Source organism: Fusarium sambucinum, chromosome IV (genome assembly GCF_050947815.1).
Source record: "Fusarium sambucinum isolate potato_lamoka chromosome IV, whole genome shotgun sequence".
NCBI classification, from domain to species: Eukaryota; Fungi; Ascomycota; class Sordariomycetes; order Hypocreales; family Nectriaceae; genus Fusarium; species Fusarium sambucinum.
In genome coordinates, this window is record NC_139291.1 from 909,069 (window position 1) to 928,993 (window position 19,925).

At 48.1% G+C, this 19,925-nt stretch overlaps 7 protein-coding genes across 7 annotated transcripts; all 7 read right to left on the reverse strand.

The window, feature by feature from the left end:
* Positions 1-6,093: 6,093 nt before the first annotated feature.
* FSST1_000326 (uncharacterized protein) lies at positions 6,094-6,348 on the reverse strand (the record flags this gene model as incomplete). Its single annotated transcript, XM_083229335.1, has 1 exon — positions 6,094-6,348. One exon carries the CDS (start codon positions 6,346-6,348, stop codon positions 6,094-6,096), a length of 255 nt encoding a protein of 84 aa, XP_083090508.1.
* Positions 6,349-6,718: 370 nt separating this feature from the next.
* Positions 6,719-7,091, reverse strand: FSST1_000327 (uncharacterized protein; the record flags this gene model as incomplete). Its single annotated transcript, XM_083229346.1, has 2 exons — positions 6,719-7,005; positions 7,055-7,091. The coding sequence occupies 2 exons, from the start codon at positions 7,089-7,091 to the stop codon at positions 6,719-6,721; spliced, it is 324 nt and encodes a 107-aa protein (XP_083090509.1).
* Positions 7,092-8,341: 1,250 nt separating this feature from the next.
* FSST1_000328 (uncharacterized protein) lies at positions 8,342-8,816 on the reverse strand (the record flags this gene model as incomplete). The annotated part of the gene is made up of 2 exons (XM_083229357.1): positions 8,342-8,488; positions 8,658-8,816. 2 exons carry the CDS (start codon positions 8,814-8,816, stop codon positions 8,342-8,344), a joined length of 306 nt encoding a protein of 101 aa, XP_083090510.1.
* Positions 8,817-9,108: 292 nt separating this feature from the next.
* FSST1_000329 (uncharacterized protein) lies at positions 9,109-10,315 on the reverse strand (the record flags this gene model as incomplete). The annotated part of the gene is made up of 3 exons (XM_083229368.1): positions 9,109-9,565; positions 9,614-9,739; positions 10,068-10,315. 3 exons carry the CDS (start codon positions 10,313-10,315, stop codon positions 9,109-9,111), a joined length of 831 nt encoding a protein of 276 aa, XP_083090511.1.
* A 493-nt stretch (positions 10,316-10,808) lies between these two features.
* On the reverse strand, positions 10,809-11,435 carry FSST1_000330 (uncharacterized protein; the record flags this gene model as incomplete). The annotated part of the gene is made up of 1 exon (XM_083229380.1): positions 10,809-11,435. One exon carries the CDS (start codon positions 11,433-11,435, stop codon positions 10,809-10,811), a length of 627 nt encoding a protein of 208 aa, XP_083090512.1.
* Positions 11,436-17,350: 5,915 nt separating this feature from the next.
* Positions 17,351-18,505, reverse strand: FSST1_000331 (uncharacterized protein; the record flags this gene model as incomplete). Its single annotated transcript, XM_083229391.1, has 2 exons — positions 17,351-17,770; positions 18,155-18,505. The coding sequence occupies 2 exons, from the start codon at positions 18,503-18,505 to the stop codon at positions 17,351-17,353; spliced, it is 771 nt and encodes a 256-aa protein (XP_083090513.1).
* Positions 18,506-18,968: 463 nt separating this feature from the next.
* Positions 18,969-19,848, reverse strand: FSST1_000332 (uncharacterized protein; the record flags this gene model as incomplete). Its single annotated transcript, XM_083229402.1, has 4 exons — positions 18,969-19,354; positions 19,405-19,612; positions 19,671-19,754; positions 19,804-19,848. 4 exons carry the CDS (start codon positions 19,846-19,848, stop codon positions 18,969-18,971), a joined length of 723 nt encoding a protein of 240 aa, XP_083090514.1.
* Positions 19,849-19,925: the final 77 nt, after the last annotated feature.

Genomic DNA, 19,925 nt, shown 5'->3' on the forward strand with positions numbered 1-19,925 from the left:
TCGGTTCTGCTGAATCAATTTGGCATATTTAGCATCGAGGTTAGTATGAGGAGCATCAATGTCTGGGTTGTCGCAGATCACTGAAACATCAACTCTGGTCAGATTGTAACCCTCAATGCGGCAATCCCTGGCGCGTTTCCGTTTGGTGCAGGCTTTAGTCTTTCCAAGATACTGTCGTGTGGCTGTCCGACACGCTGCTTCTTCATCTTCGGAGATTGGCCATGACCGCCGCGAAAGTAGTATTAATAATAGGTTTGCCGAGATCATACTAGATCGGTGCAGCACAGTTGTTGCACAATCTACTTGATCTCACCAATTCATCCTTGGTCTTTTGGAGCTCATATTGTCCCAGTCAACTCAGGCATTGCAGAAATCTTTGTACAGAATTGCATGTTTGTCAATGTGTCTGGTGTTCGTGGATGAATGATCCGATGTATTCTTTGTGAATGTCGTTATCGGCATAGTTGGGGCTGAATGTCATGCGGTAGCACTTGACTTTGGAAACATGCTGATTCTCGATTGCAGAGTAAGGAAATAGATGGGCCCGTTCCGGATTGCCCAGCTCAGTAACGACACATTTGTATCTGTCTCGGTTGCCAAGCTCCATCATAAAGGCTTTTGTCTCATCTCTTTCTCATTCTTGGAAGCGGTTGTGCCCCCATGTCCAAGAGGAACTAGTTTATAACCGTCCTTGTTGTCGCGGTTGCACCTAGTTTGCTTTTGCAGAAGAAAGAAGCTGTCGTCAGATCGGGGTAGATCAACATATCCTGTACCGCCTGTGGCTTGGTCGTGACTTCTTTGAGATGCAGTAATAACACTCTCGCTTGCTGTAGAGCCTGGTGGCTGGCTTGCTGATCGACTGTAGTGACTCAGGCCCTTGTCCAAGATGACTGACCGATTCCCTCAAGAGACATCCGATCCGAAGGGGTATTCTCAATGTCATGCCCGTGCATCGCAAACCGAAAAGGGCATGTGACCAGTATGAGTGTAGGCCATCGTAAAGATTGAGCATGCTCCATGGCTTGCTTGAGCTCAGCTATGTGACCTGATGTTATTGACCACTGGGTGCGTGAAAAGATGTGCGCCATACGGAACCAACTCCATATCGTCATCTGATTGTCCGGGATGCTGGTGTCCTCGTCGCCAGCCTTTTTGCCGGAACATGAACAAGTCAATGTCGGGTAGTAGGTACCATCTAGTCGTGGTGGATTGTCTCGACCAACCACTTCGTTCTCCGGGTCAACTGCTTCCTTTTTGGTGATCATTTCGGAATGACACTCTGCACACCTGCTGTCTAGTGACAATGTCGTGGCCATCGTTCTTTGCTTTGGCGTAATAGAGTCGTATCGAAATCGATGGCTGCCTACAGTGGGCAGGTTTCGTAAATAGAATGTGTTGAAATGTTGGTCTCGTTCTTGTTCCATTAGAACGGAAGAACGTGAGTGATTTGACCATAAGATGTGCCCATGATCACGCATTTGTGGCTGTCTCGCTCGCTAGACTTGACGAGCTTAAAGGCATCCTCGTCAGAGACCAAATCAAGAAGATTCCATGACTGACAATGACCCGCGAGGAACTCTAAGTGAATAGGATCCAATTCGCAACCAACTGAAGGTAGTTCTCAGCGTCCCCAGGTCAATGGGAGCAACGGTACCTAGCCTGTTAAATATTATCCAAAAGTGGCAATGGTTATGGTATGGCATTTCGTCTTCAATGTTGTACATCCATATCCGTACTGCCAGCTAGGCATGTTGCCCAAACCACGCCCCAGGCTCCTCTCCGGCGATAGTTTGTTTCTTTGTCAGTTCTTGAACGTTTCCCTTCACTAGTGGTGTGAACCAGATATAGCGCTGGCAAAGACGGAAGCCTACCTAATTGCCACCAGCGATCTGTTAGCCCGTCTGTGGTCATCCCTCTGTGGTCGATAGTAGATGTGAACGCTGCAAGATACAAGTGCCGCCTCAAAAAGAAAGAGACAAATGCACCGATCAGCAGGTACCCAAGTACCTAGGTAGGTAGGTTAGTACTAACCTACTACCTGGTACAGGGGAATTCCATGATCGGTGCGTCAATCATCTTAAATTCTCGGAATGCTGTTTCGATAGCCATATCGAGGTCCCAGTTCCGGTTCCAGTATCGCGTCTTTGGGCCATCATTCTGTTACCGCCAGAATTGTTCCGCTCGGACGGCTTGGTGACACTATAGTTGATTACTCCGGGAAGCACTAGAAGCTGAATGTCTACCCTCGTGGATAGATGATGGGAGTAGTCATCCATGCAACTGAATAAATAAGAGAAACAGTACGCGATGCGTCGGCGTCGGCGTTGGTGTTGACAAACCGACGACAAATCTCTCTTATGCTTCAACGATAGCATCTACAGATCTTCCGGCGCTGCAGGCAAAGGATAAGTTATCCTTTTCATCAGTCGCGGCTTCCCCAGAGGCGGCGGCGTGACTGTGAATTGGTCCTCTGTTGCCGTTGCATGATCGGTTCGAGTTGTCGTTCTTGAACTTGTGGTATCTTCTCTTGATATGGCCATAATGATGGAATTCATGACAGGTGTATTCGGAATAGTCTCTTGGTGGGCGTTGTGACGAAGAAGCCAACTATTGCCAACCGGATCATGTTGATAAGTTCTGCCAAAAGAGCCAAGAACGCAGCTTTGTCATAGCTGCCCTTTTCAGTATCAATTGGAAGTCGGAATGCAGCAGCAAAATACCGGTTTTGATCTTAACCACTAACAGTTTCTCATGACATATAACACATATCCAGTCAGAGCCAAAAATAGCGCCAACAATACCCGGGGGACTCTAAATGCATCATCTTGTTTTTCGAAGATATGCTTTGTGTATCTTCTTGCGTAAGCGAAGATTGATCAGAGCAAATACTCATTCTTTTCGTCAGTTTGTTGCCCCTTGAAAGCAGAGGCAGCAGTTCCCAAATGGAGTGGCTCGGTTGGGTGCTCAGCGGTAAGAGGTTGTGCTGCACCAGGCTGGGAGAAGCGTTGTATTTTGTCCTCGAGGAGTTATTGACCTTTTAAGGTGGAAAGAGGGATTTCCATCAATTCATCAAACCTTTCGCAGGGAAACTCATGCTGCCGAATCGTAGATAGACATGTGCAATCTCTCTGCATTGTGCAGCTCATCTCGGATAGTCCTGATGATATTCACTAACCGATAACGCAGAGATTCCATCTGGGATAACCATGTCCTGACGTGTGGGTGAGGACCTTGGATGCTGGTTTTTATATAAATACGAAGTTGCTACCGAGGTTTCGTTTCCATTCCGACATCCCCAAGATCGGCCGAGTCATCATCGTCAGACTCGTGCTTAGGATTGAAGTGTGAGTGAATGAAATTCGAGAACAGCTTTGAAGTCTCGTCTGACGAGGTCATCGCCAGTGATTCAGAGGTAACATCTTCGTGAACCACAGCGGGGTCGTTCCGCGGTCAAAAGACTCTGGATCCTGTTTGGGAGGTTGGCTTCACTTCGGGAAAACTCGATAGCTCCAACATAATGCATGACATTGGGCGAACCTCTCCTCTCTCCTGAAGTATCACTGAATGGATCATGGACCCGACGCAGTTCGTCCGAGAGGGATGTGTATCGTGAACCAATCCCCTCGGTTTGGCATGATCGAGAGGGGCAAGACGGGCAGCAACATGGCCTCTTTGTAGTCGTAACGAGGTTCAAGAATGCCTCAAAATAGGCCAAGAGGCGCCGTCTGAAGGTAGAGGTAAACACTACACTTCTAAAGTTTCAACAGAAACTCCCGATGTGAGGCCGGCCCAGGTTGGGTTTTCTTCTTAGCGACACTGTTGGACGATATTTCCGGCGTATATGAGGACACTCCAGCGGATTGGCTTTCAGAAGAAGAATGGCTTTCTTCTCGATCCATGTCAGAGAAAGACCTGTTTATATTGTAGTCTGGTCTTGGGACATTGGCATTCCGATCAGAGCGTCGTGGAGAGCGATGATTGCAAAATGAGTTAGGATATATACCTTTGGGTTCTTGGGATCCAAGCTGCTCGAATGTTACATGCGACCGGTTGTGTTTAGAACCTCAGGTGGCTTGTGACCTTGTGGGAATCACGCCCACTCGCACTTTTGGTCCGGCTCCTTCAGCGAGTTCACCGCCGCCAGTATTCGCTCAGTTGTCGCGCCCGCATCATATCAACAACTCTAACGCCAGCGTCGCATTCCCGGATAACCTTATGTCGCTGGAGTAGTCCACGTCCCTGCATGTCGTGGTATCGCTTCACCTTGTTGAGCGTCTGCCGCAGAGCGTCCTAGACTCCGTCGTGGGCTTCGTTCAATATCTCCACCGCTTCCATGTCGGAGTAGCTCCCACACACTCTGGATGGATGCTACCTCGTCGATACAGGTTGAAAGTGTGCTATAATGCACGATCAGGGCCAAGTCAAAAAAGACTTCCCTTGCCTCCAAGTAGGTGTATTGTGTGTCGTCTTCAGGCTCTTGCATGAACAATTTCGGAGCCATGATTCATGCTTTAGACCGACAGTTCAACATCCCCGTTGGCGTTGTAGCATTTCAAGGCGCTTGTATCTTTAGCCCCATTAACCTGCTTTACTGATGAAGTATCCTAGTAGATGGATCTATGCCTCCTATCCTCTCAAAGGGTACCACCTGAGCGAAGGATACGCGCAGATGCGGTTAAGTTCCCCACGAGGCGACTGGAGCTCTTGTTCTTTTCGGATTGGCCACATGTACAATCGCTTCGGATCTGGGCAAGCAAAACCTTGGAGAGTTATCATACAAGCTAGAAATCGTGATAATTGTGGTTCGCAAGAGCATTCCAGTTTCATCGTTGAGTTCCTGTTTACTCTGTGGAAGTTTGCTTGCCGCCGTGTTGAGTTCAGCCGATATTGGAAAATGTCCGGTTGATGTTGACGACCTAGTGTTGAGGTCTGTTTACTTCACCAGGAAAGACTTTCCAGTATGGATAATGATGACACTGTTTTCGATCTCATGTGTATATCGTTTAAGAGGGCTTTTCGCAGGCTTTAAAACGTGATGTAGCGAGGATCGTCAAAGTCTGTGTATGCAACAGAGTTCAATTCCTCCATTGTCACATTCCTTGCAAATCCCAAGTCGTCCATTGTATCCCTGCTGCCCCTCTTCCGCTGATAACTGGATCGCTTCTTAGACAGCAGCCTTGACGTTCGGGTACAGAAATTCGTCGACTTTCTCGCCAGTCACGCCGTTGAGGTGTCGGTGAACTCCTCGTTGGCGTGAGCCAATGCTTGGCTTAGGGTTAGCAACATCTTGACGATGTAGGCGGTTTACGGTTTTAAAAAAACTGTAAATGGTAGGTGAAGGCCCCTAGGCCAGTCAGTGCGAATGTACGATAATGCCATGCACCTTATCCCCTGCATTGTCGAGCTGAGGGGATCTTTCGTCCCGCTTCGTCCATCGATTGGGGATAATAGTAGTGCCTATTGTTGCCTTGTGCATACTGTGTATACGAGGAGCGATTGTTGTACACTAGTTCAAGTACATGTATAAACATGCCATATCAGATCATCGACTGTGCTTGTGTAGCTTGGTCCAGAATCATCATGTCGACCACCTTTGGGGGAGGCTGCTCTGGGTTGAGATTCTCGACAACTTCCGGATTGAAAGTATCGTCAATATGCTGAGGGTGGCTCTCATTTAGACCTTTCCAATACTCATTCTTCTGAGACGCGAATTTTGGAAGCTTGCCGATATATGTTGACTGTGTTGTAGGCAATGCCTTCACCGTTGAATACCCAGTTAGCATATTCTTCGTTGCTTTCATTCTAGATAATCCATAGCTCCGGTAGCATCATGGATCAACTTGAATTTGCTGGTAGCATGCGACGTTATGTCAGGCATTCTGTCTCTGGAGGGTCGGGGAAAATGATTGTTACAGACAAATTGTAAAGCGGCTGTTTTCTTCATTCAACAATACACTGCCAAGTTCCGCAGTGATGATTGTATCGCCGGTTTCCATATTGATGAAGAGGACAAGCCAAAGGTGGCGATGATAAGAATACTAGGAGGTAAAGACGATCCTGCTCTGGTCTGTGGATTCTATAACCACCAACTGATCACAATTCTCCAATCGAACCTCGCGTTTCGCAAAATATCATTACGAAAGTCCAGTAGAATGCATCGGGGATGCAAGAAGTGTCCTCAAGTGCACCGTGGTATATCGTAGCATCAAGCTTCATAATGGCCGTAGGAGTAACGATGCTTGCGGTGCTGAGAGTCACCGCATCGGGACACAGGGCTGAAAAAGCAATACCGTCCAGAGCCGACCTGGTGTTGGGAACCCATGCTGCCATGTTCCGAACAATCTTCATTGCGTTCTTCGTCATGACAACCCTTGCAATGCTCCAGTTCTCAATCAGGGCCGAGTATAATCGCCGTCATCATTTCCACCATGTTCATAGGATTTGCCGGGCTTACAGCCTATGCTTGTATACCATGACGACTTGACCATGATTCGAATAACTTAGCATTGAAGCGTTGGCGATGAGCTTCGGTGATGATGGGATCGAAGACCCCAGCTTCCTTGTATACCAACTTCTCCCATTGTCGTAAATGGTACCTTCATACATACCGCTCGAGTGATGCTTATGTGATTGGCTCTTGGCCGAAGCAAATGTTCCAGCGGTGCACCACAAGTCTGAAGGTAAGAATACTTGTTGAAGGACAGTATCGCACAGGCCATCAAGTGTACAGAACACTCTTCAATGTTGGGAGATTGACACAGTCGTGTAAGTTCGTTGGGAGCCAGCTCGTTTGAAGTTGACTGTTTGGGTAACCTCGTGAGCAAATGTGAAGATGACGCAGTTGCGTGCAGACCACTTGTTTGGCTAGTCCAGTATTCTCTCTTCTGAGAATCACGTTGTGGGCAAACTTGCCAATACAGTAGGGCCATGTGACGAACAAGACAGAGACGGTCTGAATTATCAGCGTCGTCTTCCCGATGCCTGTATCAGCTACAAGCATAAGTACTGTAAGATATTAGCATTGTTGTCGAGTGAATAACAATCATCGACTTACTTGCGACTTCATAGCTTCCGTCGGCGTTTTTCGCCATCTTGAAGATAAGAGAGACCAACTGGTCGGCCTCAGAGTCACTCAGTATCGGGTTGCCTTTGCAATCAGGGAGAGCAATCGGTCGCCGTGGAGGATTGTCGTTATCGCCGTCCTCCTGGTCGTCGAGATGATCATAGAACCATGTCAGCGGAATATGTGTTCTCGTGATGCATAAACACTGTGGGAGGAAAGAGTCGAAGTTGAGTTACGAGTGACAGAATCGTGGGCTCTTTGCCAATAATGCCGCCAGCAGACTTGATTCCGCCTGCCCAACTCCTGAAGTATCCTCCTCAGTCTCCATTGAGAATGCCCTTGTAAACTCCCAGAGCAGATTTGGCATGTCATAAAATATTGTAACATCAGTGAAATATCTTTGACCAAGTTAATGTCGCCGTTCTGGGCATCCTTAACAAGTATGGTGCCAGCCAACGCAATTTGGTCCCTGGAAAACTGAAGGACCTTGTTTTGTAACCTGCCGTTGTTTCGAATCCTAGATAAGCAGCGCTCTAGCTTACACTATTGATCGGACCCTTTGCGAAGTTAAGTACTGCTGTGGTGCTGATTCTTCAAGATGACTCCAGAGCCAAGATGGAAAAGTCCATTATTCCTGTCTGATTGGCGCTCTGAGCATCTCTACCTCTTCCTGCAGAAGGAATATTTCCTTTCCTCATGGCCGCGCTTGCCGTATTGCCAGGTGGCCACTGTCATCGTTTTGTCTGGGTCAAGTCGAGGTTCTGGCCTGCCGAGATTGCGTTGGTGGTGAATCGTACGACGGGAGTAGCTGATGGCTACGAGAAATACTCTCACATCATATGGCTACTAAACTTTAATTGAGTACTGCCCGATCCAGCCCCTCGAAAGATCCAAGGTGGGCGCCAAATCTCCTAGGTTCGAGTAGGAATCTGGGTAAATCTTGTATAAAGCTTTGTATTGTTGCGTTCTGGAATGACTTGATGCATTTGGTAAATTTCCAAAATCTCATGCGAGTCATGCTGCGTTTGCGAGAGGGAAACGGTTTCCGCTTGTTCAATCGACGTAGGGTATACGTCGAGGCATGAGGTAAGCTTCGGCATGTACTTCCCTAGTACAGGAGTAGGTACCATTAAGTACACCATAACAGGTCGATTGTTGACTATGCTGGTGATATTGACAGTGACGGGAAGTTTGTCGTAGGTTAACTTCTGCATATTGAAAACGATATGCCGAAAGTGTTGAATGATTGAGAAGTCAGAAAAGGTCTAGCTTCTTGGTCTAACTATCTCCACCAGCACTATATCGTCTCTGGGATTGTAGTATATATAGGGCAGCATTGATGGGTCGAATGGGTTGGCTGATTTGTGGAATGGCAGAGGTAGCTGCTTGAACATGGTCCCATTGAGTTGGACAGTTGAAATGGAACTCGGAATCCCAACATCATGTATGTATGCGACGTAAGGAAAGACTGGGATGGGTGTTCTGGCTGAGCGACCACAAGTGGATGCGGTCGTGTGGCCTCAGTAAGCTGACCCATGGCCTTGAGAATGTCTGACTGTTCGTATCTTACCATGGGAGTCTCATCCCCACGTACAAAAAAGGCCGGTGATTTGAACAGGACTGCGTACCTCTTGATACTGGGAGTCTTTGCATTGTCGATGGCCAACGACTGATTGAACAGTTTACTTTCCTGGAATGGACTCTGGATCATAGACTCCTGTTGCAGAATGTATCTGCCCTTCGTAGGATGCATTCTGATCTTTGAACCACGTTTGTACCTGGTGGCTGTAGTGCACACTGAAAGGCGCATCCCGCTTCGCAGCCCCAGATCGATATTCATAGCAGCAAAGTAGGCATATTGATATTTTACCACAAAGGACTAAAGGCAATGAGACAAGCTTATCCGGCAATAGTCCGTTGCAATGACGTAAGTGAGCAAGTCGCGAGCATGTTGATCATTCTCAGCGCAGTTAAGAGCAAAAGCCTCAGGGTCGGTGAATTTCTGTCTGTATGCATTCAAACATCCCTCCCAGGCCTCTGGGTTATCATTGGCAAGCTTCTTTGCGTCGAAGAACGTCGGCCGTGGCCGTAGGGTAGTCGCCCTTGATGTGCTTCATTCGTTCATCGTTCGTCTTCATCATGACATTCCTTGTCTCCTCTTCCGTTGAATTTATCTTTCTGTAATTGAGAAGACAAAACGGGCGACAGGTGGCGACGGTATTGTGATTCTGACGGTCGCTGCACACCATACATATGAGGAGGGTGTGTGATGTCTGCTCGATCTTGTTAGGAAAGAGAGAATCGGGCAGTTCCTTGAGAGGAACTTTCCTATAAGAGACGCTACCCTTGGTGATGTCGAAGAAGCCTGCATCAAAGTACCAGGAATCGGACACAAGGATGGTGGTGGTGGTGCCAGAGATAGCAGTAGTATGAGTTTGCCTCTTTCGATCTTGTCGAAAATACTCTGTTGCATACGCTGCATCTGCATAGTTGGGGGTGCTCCTACTTCTCATTAGTGACTGGGCTTATTCCAAGATAAATCGTATTTACCTGGTTCGCTCCGTCCATATTGTCTTTGGGCTTTGAACATTGTATGGGTTTCGAATGTTGAAATGGAAATCTGTCCAAGAGTCGTGATAGAACGTGGCGCCAGAAACGTCGAGGGTAATCTTGGAACTGTTGCCAATGGTTGTCAGGTTTCGCCCATCGGCAGTCTAGCCGGTGAAATCTTATCTCTCCCGTTTCTGTCTTAGAAAGGACTTCGCTCTTCTGGCCTTTGAAGCAATGCCAAGACTCCAAATTCTTTAGGTGAAGTTGTATGGATAATTCGTCTCCACCTTTGAAGGCAATGGGACTTTATCTCTTTATCCACTTAAGTCTCGGAATGCATATCCTGTAACCAAAGTGGCAATGTCGAAGCATTCCAGGTATGGCATGACATTGTCAACGACACCATGTTTGCCATATTTTCCAATGCTGATATTGTGAACAAATAATTGTTCACCATGTAGATATCTTCTCATCCTCTGACTTGTCCGAGAGCTGAAAGTGCTTAGGAAACGTGTCGATGAAGTGAGCCAGTTGCATGGTAGGTACCAAACCTCGGAGCCAGACAACTTTAGCCAGAGCCAGTTGCATTAAGTGGCAGGAACTTATATTGAGAGAAGACGTATCGTTGTGCAGGTCTATGATAGCATCCCGAAGAAGGACGGCTAGACCAAAGAGATCATTATTTACAATCTGGATATTCATCCCTGTTAGTTATCATTCGTACACATGGGTTAAAGACATACCGAAGTGCAGCGCTTCAGATGACCAGGCCGTGAACAGGAACGACAATTCCGTTTATCCTCGCCTATTCCGCTCGTCAGTATTATATCAGCTAGAGTCGACAGGGCTGCATACTATCCTTGCAACAGAACCGTTGAAGTCTGGATTCTTGGAGAAACGCTCAAGTACAAAGAGGGAATCAGTAACCCAAAGGCTTCCACAGCCTAGAGGGAATCCATGGTCTGGTTGGGTGGCTTGTTGTTTTCTGACTTTGTAGCCTAGGGTCCCGATTCCAAAAGGTCTCAGATCCTTATGCCTCGAGCCAATGTAAACACCTACACCGAATTCATCACCAAGTTTGACCTTCTGTTGATTGACTGCTCCAGCAAGGTAAAGAGAGCACACTTCAATGCAAACTCATCACGTATCACTTCATAGTTGAGAGTTCCCAATAGAGGGTTTCTGTTGTAGGTACCTACGACAAAAGATTGACAAAGGCAGTCGAACCATCGCCAGCAGGAGCAGCCTGGGAAGCACGACGACGAACATGAGCCTGGCCGACGGTGCGAGCGTAATCCTCAGCAGGGGAAGTATCGACAGCGACAGCAGCACGTACGCTCAAGATACGCTGGGCATCGCGATCATCTTCGATGATTTCGTTGCGAGTTCGATATCTCTCAATAGGAGTAATGCTATTGCTTCCACCTTCTTCGCTGATACAGCGGACGGCTTTGTAAATAGCACCGCAGTTGAGATTCCTGTCTCTCAGTTGTATTATCTTCTTGAGCTCACAACCACCCTTCGTAACAAGATCATTGTTGTATATCCATGTCTTCGTCGCGGCATTTTGTAACCGTAATACGTTGTTCGTCTGGATAGTTGTCACCATTGTTGAAGCCACGCTGAGAAATACCGCAAAAGGTGTGGGTTGCGAAAGCCTGTGCTTCCTTGCCCAGAATCTAAGCAGGGCCTTGGTTATGTTGCTGTCTTTGCCTTTGTACTCCTGCGCTTTATTGCAGGTAATGGCGGAAATATCCAGCAGAAAGCATTTCGCGACCTGAATCTTCCTGGCCGGCTTCGCAGGTGTCTTGCTAACGCTCATTCAAGCGGTTCACCCTCTATTTTCCTTGTCATACTTGTCCTCATGTGAATAAATATTCTTGATAGTTGAATATTGGCCTTTAGGAGTGTTCCAAATGCCGTCCCTCCTTGAATCTGCGGATCAGGATGCCAGATTGTATCGCCTAAATGGTACCGGGGCGGCGTTGTTGCATTGCTGTTCTTTGGCCTCGATGTCGTTGGGAATAGAGGAAACCTCTGCCGTTCGCATACAGTGGTGCAAAGAGATCGAGACGCGCGTGGAATTGAGTAACATCATCATCGCTGACCCAAAGGTTCAGGAAGCTGATACTATAGAGTAGCATTGTTACCATCTCAGACTCAGATAGACATTTTGCCGTTGATTGGGTTGGTACTTCTTCGTCTGAGACACACGAGGATAGTTTCAAGTCGTTGTACGTATAAATGTGAACGCCATCCGTACAATACCTGACCATGGCCCTTTACGGAGGCGCGATACCCAGGATGGAATGCCTTAGCACACATCAGCAGATCTAGATGGCCGACTGCGCCACTCGTCGCGCCAATGACGGTCTCGGCCGTCTTTCTATCACCATCAGGCGGGTTGCTTCGCGAAATTCCAGAGTCTGAACGTCTACCATGCTCGTAGATTTAATGGGCGTACGGCTGGGTGATGCTGTAGGGGGCTGAGCGTCTAGAGGCTAGCGAGGGCTCTTAGATGCCACTGAAAATCCAGCATATTCATGGAGTTCTGAGCGTCACCTTCTGACATAGAAACGTGTAGTTTCTAGTCCGAAAGAAGGTACGTGCTCATATCATCACGACAAGACATAATAATCCCACCTTCTGGATGTTCAGGACAGGGCATTCCTCAGCCTTGAATCAAGCTGTCTTTGCCATTAACTCCATGGTCAAGAAACATGACGGAACAAAAAATAATCCCTTCTTCCATGGTTCCAAGCTGGACTTCATCGATAATAGAGATGATGGTAAAAACCCTTTCGGCAGAGATGGCTGGACGAGGATGCTACAGATGTGAGGCATAAGTCCCGCAGCGTTGGGCGCTTGGCGAATAGCTCTGCGAAGCTGAAATGATGCTTGTATCGCGGTATAAAGCCTTATCGGAATCCATATTCTGCAAGTCAAGTGGCTTAATGCTTACTCGTTGAGTAACGTCTCATGACCTGTAAGTGAGAACTGGTTTCAAGTCCGAGGTTGTCAAGTGTCTGTTTGAGGCGATCGTAGAAAGCTTCAAGTCCGGCATTGATGTCCAAGACATGCATGACTACTTTCAAAAGTCCTTCTTGGTTCATAGAGCCGACTGCATCATGAATACCATAGAACATGTAAAGCATCGCGGGTTGGCGCCTATTCCTCTCGTTAGCATCATATCAGCTACAGTCGGCAAGGCTGCATACCATGCTCGCAAACCCACTGGCTATCCAGGATCCGTGTTCCCCAGGTCGACATGATTACCGAGCACTGGAGGCACGGCCTGTCACTGATGTTGTAGGCGGGCGGCGGCGGAGAGGGGGATATCATGAATTCCAGTAGGTAAGCATTTCATTTCTTTTGAAGAAAAAGAAGGCTCATAGGCCACCAATTGTGCATCTGGCCGTTCATGTTCCAAGCTTTGTCGAAACCGCTCAAAATAAGGTCGTCTATTGATATGCAGCATGTTCCAGGCTTCATCTGAAAAGCCGAAGTCAAGGTTGCGTAAAACTGTAGTGACCTACGGAGGACCCCAAATCGATGGGGTCCTGGTCCGCAGCCGATGGGAGGTATTACTCCGCGACCCTAAATGAATGGGAGCAACGGTACCATCCCGTCGACTATAGAGTCGATAAACAAAAAACAAAGCAAAAACAGTAGTACGACCCGATGTTAAACAATGATTCGAGTTCATTGACGTTGTTTTTGCAAGAAAGGCATAGTTGGAAAGTCCTAAGCGGGCCATTCACCTGCCAGGCTCCAACGATATTGCCAACGTCATTATCCTCTACGACGATGGGTAGTTCTCCCTGCCGCGGTAGGTCCTGTCATATCACTGGTAAATTGTTGCCACGTTTTACGCAGCATCCGCGATATTGGTGGTGACATTGAGTTCCTTGATGTTCGGAGCAAAATGTATCGAGACTTGGACTGGAGGATCATAGCTGTCGTCGGCTCTGTAACAAAGAACGGAACTGATTTCTGCTGATGATATTGTGGTCCGATGACAAAAGCAGGCACTGAATAGTGTTCTTTCAGACGCTTGGGGATTCCGTTCTCTCCGTGGAACTGTAGATATAACCCGATATGCCTAGTACCTGCACTGGGCTGCGAGGCCTGAGCCTTTCTTTGCAGGCGTCGTTGTAAAATAAACGGTTCACGGGGTACCGGTTGGTGGTCGGCGAGGCTCTGGGGCGCTGGGCGATGTGCCAGGTTCTGGAATTGGTTCGTGCGTGCATGCTGAGCTTGACTTGTGACAGTATTCTACACGGCAAAGTCGTCGTCGTCGGGTCGGGCAGAAGATCAGGGTTTTCTGCGACATTGCCATAAGCTCGCAAATTCATGTCCAACTTTACATGCAGCGAGCTACTATCAACAACCCGCTTCAGGGCCGCTGTTTGCTTCTGAAGTACGAAAGGATTCGAAGATATCTTTCCGGGACCAAGATCATGCTCCATGGTCAAATGAGGCCTTGTCTAAAGCCTCAAGAATGAGAAGGAAAGGATTGTTGTCTGGACGGCCGAACTTGTAGGCAGAAGCACCGAGGGTGATTGGTACTCGTGAGCTTCGTGATTACGGAGAACGCTAGGGACTCTGGTTCTATGCCAGTCCAATTCCATGTATCTTCGGAACTCGTGGTATAGTGGGTCGACTTCGTCGTTTCCTGTAGGCTAGGCTTGCGAGTAGGCTTGCCGACTACCTAAACCACGTATCAACTTCAAAGTTTGCGGTATAGATTGAGCTTCTCGTGAACTCTCGTGTCAACAGATCATGGCAAGAGGACGAGGATTGGCAGCATAGTTGTCCGCAGAAAGAGTACGAGGAAGGACAGGCGCAATGGTAGGAGTAATGGTATCTGAGGCACCAGGCGCAGTAGGGATGCGGGAGGTGCAGTAGTAGCCAAGGCACCAGGCGCATCCGCAGCAGTCTTAGCGGTTGGGCTTTAGTTTGAGCTTGAACTTGAGCTTGTTGACACTGTTCCTTCCAGTCCGATTCGATTCGAGGGGTTGTCTACTAAGATAGTCGCAGAAAGGTTAGCCTGCTAAGTCTTAGGGAATAAAAATAAATAGTCAAAGAATCGTGGTCAAAGAAGCATAAAGTGACCTACTGATTCCGTATGTTTTTGATACCTTGGGGTAACGAAAGTACGGTTGAAAGGTGTGATAAACAGTGAGTGGTCAGTGTTGGATAGAATGATAATCGTCTTCATCGAATTGATGTACGCATTTGTCAAAGACGTATCATCTGCCCATGTATATGAAATAGCAGGCGAGGCGAGAGGTAAAACCGTCTTTGGCCGCCGATAGTCTCATTGTCGAAAGGTTAAGACGACGTGAATGGTTGCTAAGACTCGATAGTTGTTGAAAGTCTAGTAGTTCATGGACAAAGTCGACGTAGGTGATGTATCAGTGTTTGATCAAGTAGTCAATCATGGACACCGTGGGACAACCAGTCCATGATCCCACGACCTAGTGATTCCGATATCATCGGTATCTGTGTCGGCCTCAGGCCAATGATCGCCATGATCGCCTTCGCAATCGGTATCTCAAACCGATCTGGCTTGATAATTGAAGTCAACATCCTCGTCAATGCCTCCCAGCTTTCCACTTCTTGCTTCCCTTTGCTTGGGAAAAGTCTGCCTGTGATGGAACGATACGTTGCTGTCAGATCGCCATTGCCCTTCCCTCTCCGCACGACGATTGTCCAAGACTGTAATAGGTATGTGACCGCAGGCTCGTCTATCAACTTTGCGCTTGCTCCGTGGATAGTACAAGCGAAGATATCCCAGTTGGCATTGGAAAACTTGAGGCTCATCGATCTATGTAACAACATAGTTAGCATATGATCAAGGTATACCATCATTAAGAAGGAACTTATCACACAAAGACGCATTCCTGGTGGGGAAACACCTATGTTCGAGTGTAGACGAGCTTAGTAAAGTCGAGTAGCATCGTATCATCAAGTGTTTCAATAAGGCCACCCCAGACTCATGTGCCGTAATAGAGTAATGTCACTTAGGAAAGCTTCAGCGCCAGGAAAGCTGTCGTTCGTTGGGGTTTTCGATGGAAGTGGGTGATCTCGAGTAGGGAAAAGCTAGCGAGGAAACCTTTTTCGCGCGAAGCAATTTGAATGTATGCGACCCTGGTGATCGTGACGAGGTTGTTCATCGCGGGATGAAGATAGGTCTGTAAAGTTAAGACCTATCTCGAGCTTCGGATCTGGGCGAGAGAGAGATGCTTCCCCGAACTGAGCCTCTATGTCTCCCAACCAGTCCACAACTTCGTCATGCTGCGTTGGCGAGAGGGAAACGGTTTCCGCTTGTTCAATCGAAGTAGGGTATACGTCGAGGCATGAGGTGAGCTTCGGCATATACTTCCCCAATACAGGAGTGGGGACATGCGTTCAGTCAATCGTGTAACGACAGTTGGCGTCTACGCCAGTCTAAACAGACAGGGGCAAACGAGGGGGGATCAGGCCCATCGTCATCATCCTTAACCTCTAAACAAAGACCAGTGGCGAAACGGGTAAGGCGGAGAACGGCAACAGCATTACCGCGGAGCAGAGGGTATACACTAAACTCACTCAATTAGTCCCTAAAGCGATGCAAAGTAAAAGAAGATAAACTTACGGTTAGTACATATAACCTTGGTTATTGTAGTAGGCATAACGCGAGCTGGAAGAGGAGGTGTATTCACACTTAATCTCAGGGGGTTCGACAGGGCATCGGGCAATATGTTTACTTAACCCATTGAAGAGAACTACGCGAGCCGACCAGAAGTAGTACATACAGTACATATCGGCCAAGGATAAAGCAGTGGTTTGCTGGAATCTGCGCTCCTGTCGCAGCCAACGTACCGCTAGACGGTAAAGGGCCCCAATGTACTGTAGGAAACTCTTCCGGTAGTGGTAAACGGCGATGCTGGTGTCTGGCTCGCAAAGTTGCCTGACGGGGACACCGACGTTTGCCATAGGCCGGGTAGTTGCGATTGTTTCCCTGAGTATCTGCATTGATGGATTCGACCCGAGAGTATGAGCATCTAGATCATGTTTTTGATCGCCTGGTGTTCGGGGTAGATTAGGGTCAAACTCTTGTCATGGACTGGACTCAGGCGTAAAAACGTCTGAACAGCCTCTGGCAGCCAGGTCCAGATGGGCGGAGACAAGGATGCTTTCATGTCAACCAGTAGTAGGTGCGATTCGCCAAAGGGGTTACACAACCCGATCATGATCGCGTCATAGTCAAACTGCTGGAGTGTTTGGTTCATTGCAGGTTCGTCAAGAAAGAGTCGACATAGGATCCTTGTTCTTTCGTGCTAGCGGCTTGAAAGCCCAACAGGCTCGATCCAAGTAATCGTGGACCGTCTTCGAAAGCACCACTTGGTTGCCGGTTACCTCGAAGTCGGTCGACTCGTGAAGTCTCTCTAGAAATCGGGTGATCAACTCGTCGTCAGCCATCCTGTTGGTGACCTGCCAGCAACCTCTAGTAATCTTGAGATCATCCTTCTTCCCGTACGCGGTATGTACTAGGAGGCTCAGCGTCGATTTTTCTTTTTTTTCGGCGGTTCGATGTACATCTGCGGGACATCGTTGTTGTTGCGATAGAGCTCAGCTCTCTTCATCCCACTGGTATTTGCCGACGGGGTTTGCGGCTTATTCTCTTGGTCGATATGGCGTCCTGTCTACGTATATGGTAGCCAGGAGACGGCATCGGTGCCTTCGACTAGACTATGCCGAGTGAGGAAACAGGTACACACGTGCTTGGGCCAGTACCCTTCCTGGTACAGGCTGCGGTCTCTTGGATTCCTTCCACGAAGCTGGTACAACTCGCGTCTGTCCTGCTGGAATGATAGTAGGTCGAGCGGCGATGATGTGGCGACAGACTTTTCGCTCGACTTGCAATACCTCGAAGGGAATATAGAAGTCGTCCAATGACTTGCAGTCAAGGCGACTTTCGGTATCAATGACATTAATACCGTATGGGACCATCCAAGCGTTTCCAAGCAGGGCCAAAGGGCCGGATGAAGGCAGTCCGTCTTGGACCGAGGTTGGTACGTTGCGAGACGGGCTGAGGTTCCGTGAAGCGGTCGAATTTTCCTCCGTTAGGTGTGATAGAGCCGCATTGATCTCTGTTGAAGTCGCTGCCACCTAGAGAGATACTTCAAGCACTGCGTGCGAGTTGCTACTTCGCTTCCGTTTGCATCGACGAATCGATTCTCATACGGACACTTCGATGTTGGGTATAAGAACTCATTCACTTCGTCCACCAGCAGTGTAGCTGTCGGTTAAGGTATATCATGTTCCAGACTTTGTCGGAGCATCCCAGCGATACGCGAGTCATCTGGGATAGTCTGACTTGGTCAACCAGGTTGAAAAAAAGCATGGTTCCGACGGGGAGGATCCGGCTAGTGTACCTTCGATTCACCTCATTCTTGTTCCACGCTCAAGATATGATATGCGTTACTTCACCCGCCGATGTGTGCATAAATATGCACTTGTAAACATCGCGCAGGCCGCACACAGTCCTCGCACGTTTTGTTCACCAAGGTTAAACCAGCGATTGACGAGGTTTGGCTGATACCCTGACACTGTGAGTGTTTCAGGAAAGGCGACAGGGTTCTGTTCGTAATTAAAAGTGATGCCACAGAAGGCAGTCTGTCCTGCACGACGAATTCTTTCTGAGTAGTCAAGCCTTTGTCTCTCTGCTCTTTGATGATAGACGGTTTCGGGAATCCTTTCCGGGGTCCCATGGTTCCTATCATGTCGTCTGAGGACCAAATTCACATCTGTGCCTAGACGTAATAGAAGACGCCACTCTAGAAACAAAATGACGACGACGGTGACCCGCAGGGGGGCCAAAGCTAATGGGAGCAATGGTACCATCCCGTCGACTATAGGGTCGATAAGTATACAAACAACAGGGTTGTTCATATAGACAAATGCGCCAAATGCCTGTGAAGAAGAATAAGAACATAAGCCAGGATACTCATCAGAGTGAAAATGAATAAATAAGAGACTTACATTGCTTATCTCAGTCATGAATCCTTCAATGTCACCATATCCTGCTTCAGTATTCCGACTTGAGTACTGCAGTGTCTGAACTTGTCTGTGTCTGCAGAGCGACGCTGACAGAGTCCTTCTGTGCGCTTGTGCTCCAATTGAAGTTCAAGCTAATTATGGGGCATCTTGACAGCTGTATCGCGATGTTGTTTAATGATGGCTTGAATGTGTTGGGTAAATCCCTTCTTCGAAATGGCCTAACTTTAGTCTATATTAGCTTGGAGACTTGGAGACTTTAGGATAGGATAGGATAAGTCTAACCTCGTCTGTAGGTGGACTGTTTGGTTCATCGCCTTGACTCCCTCCTTCCTGGGACCAGTCCATTAACGTTGATCAGGCGTTTTGTCGCCTTGCCGCCCGGCGAGATCTTTCCCAAGCCTGGACCGCCGTCTTGCCTGTCTTCTTTGACATCTCTCTGGCCACCATACCCCAAAGATCTCGGTGTCTCAGATCGGACGGCATGTTTGTCATATTGCATTTGCAATACCAGCGACGGTAGTGGCTCAAGTGACATCAGACTTGCAAGGGCAGAGTCCTGGGTCGTTGTGTGTAGCTTTGCATCATCGGTTGAGATGACAGTCGGTTCTCCGTTCAATTGACCGAACATGTTGAATATGTCCATCTCATATCTCTGTAGATGCACTCTTAGAACAGGGATGCCCTTCACAGTATCTGTGTGAATTGTTAGCGACGTTCCTACTCGAGTTCTTAAACCATCATACCTTCGTGTTGATCCTCCTCTCGTAGAGCTTTGTCAACGGATCCCAAACGGCTTTTGTTACCCTTCGTCGCATAAGCCTTAAAGGTCATGAAGTTCCTGACGACAAGGTGGCTAAACCAGTCCATGCTGTTTCGATCCTGTCCACGCGGGGCGCTACACAAGCGCAGGTAGTGGTCGGTTGTCGCTTGTTGTTGTGCCACTCTCATCACCTAATTCGGCCAGTCAGAATCAGTATCAACCACAGTAAATCAGACAACAAGAGCATACATTGCGCGACGACTCTTCGTTGGCCAAGCTGATTACTGCATCTCGTAATGCTGCACCAATTTCGAAGAGGGATGCGTGGGGCATCTATTGAAGCCTGTCAGCACTTTGTTGAATACTAAAGTAAAAGACTTACCCCAGTACAAGACAAACTTCGTGAAGGATGATGTTCTTCCCACATAGCTTTTGTAAGGGTTCACACTTCAGCTCTACGCCTCTGAGGTCGTCGTCGCTTGTTCCTTCCTTGGTCTTTGCGAG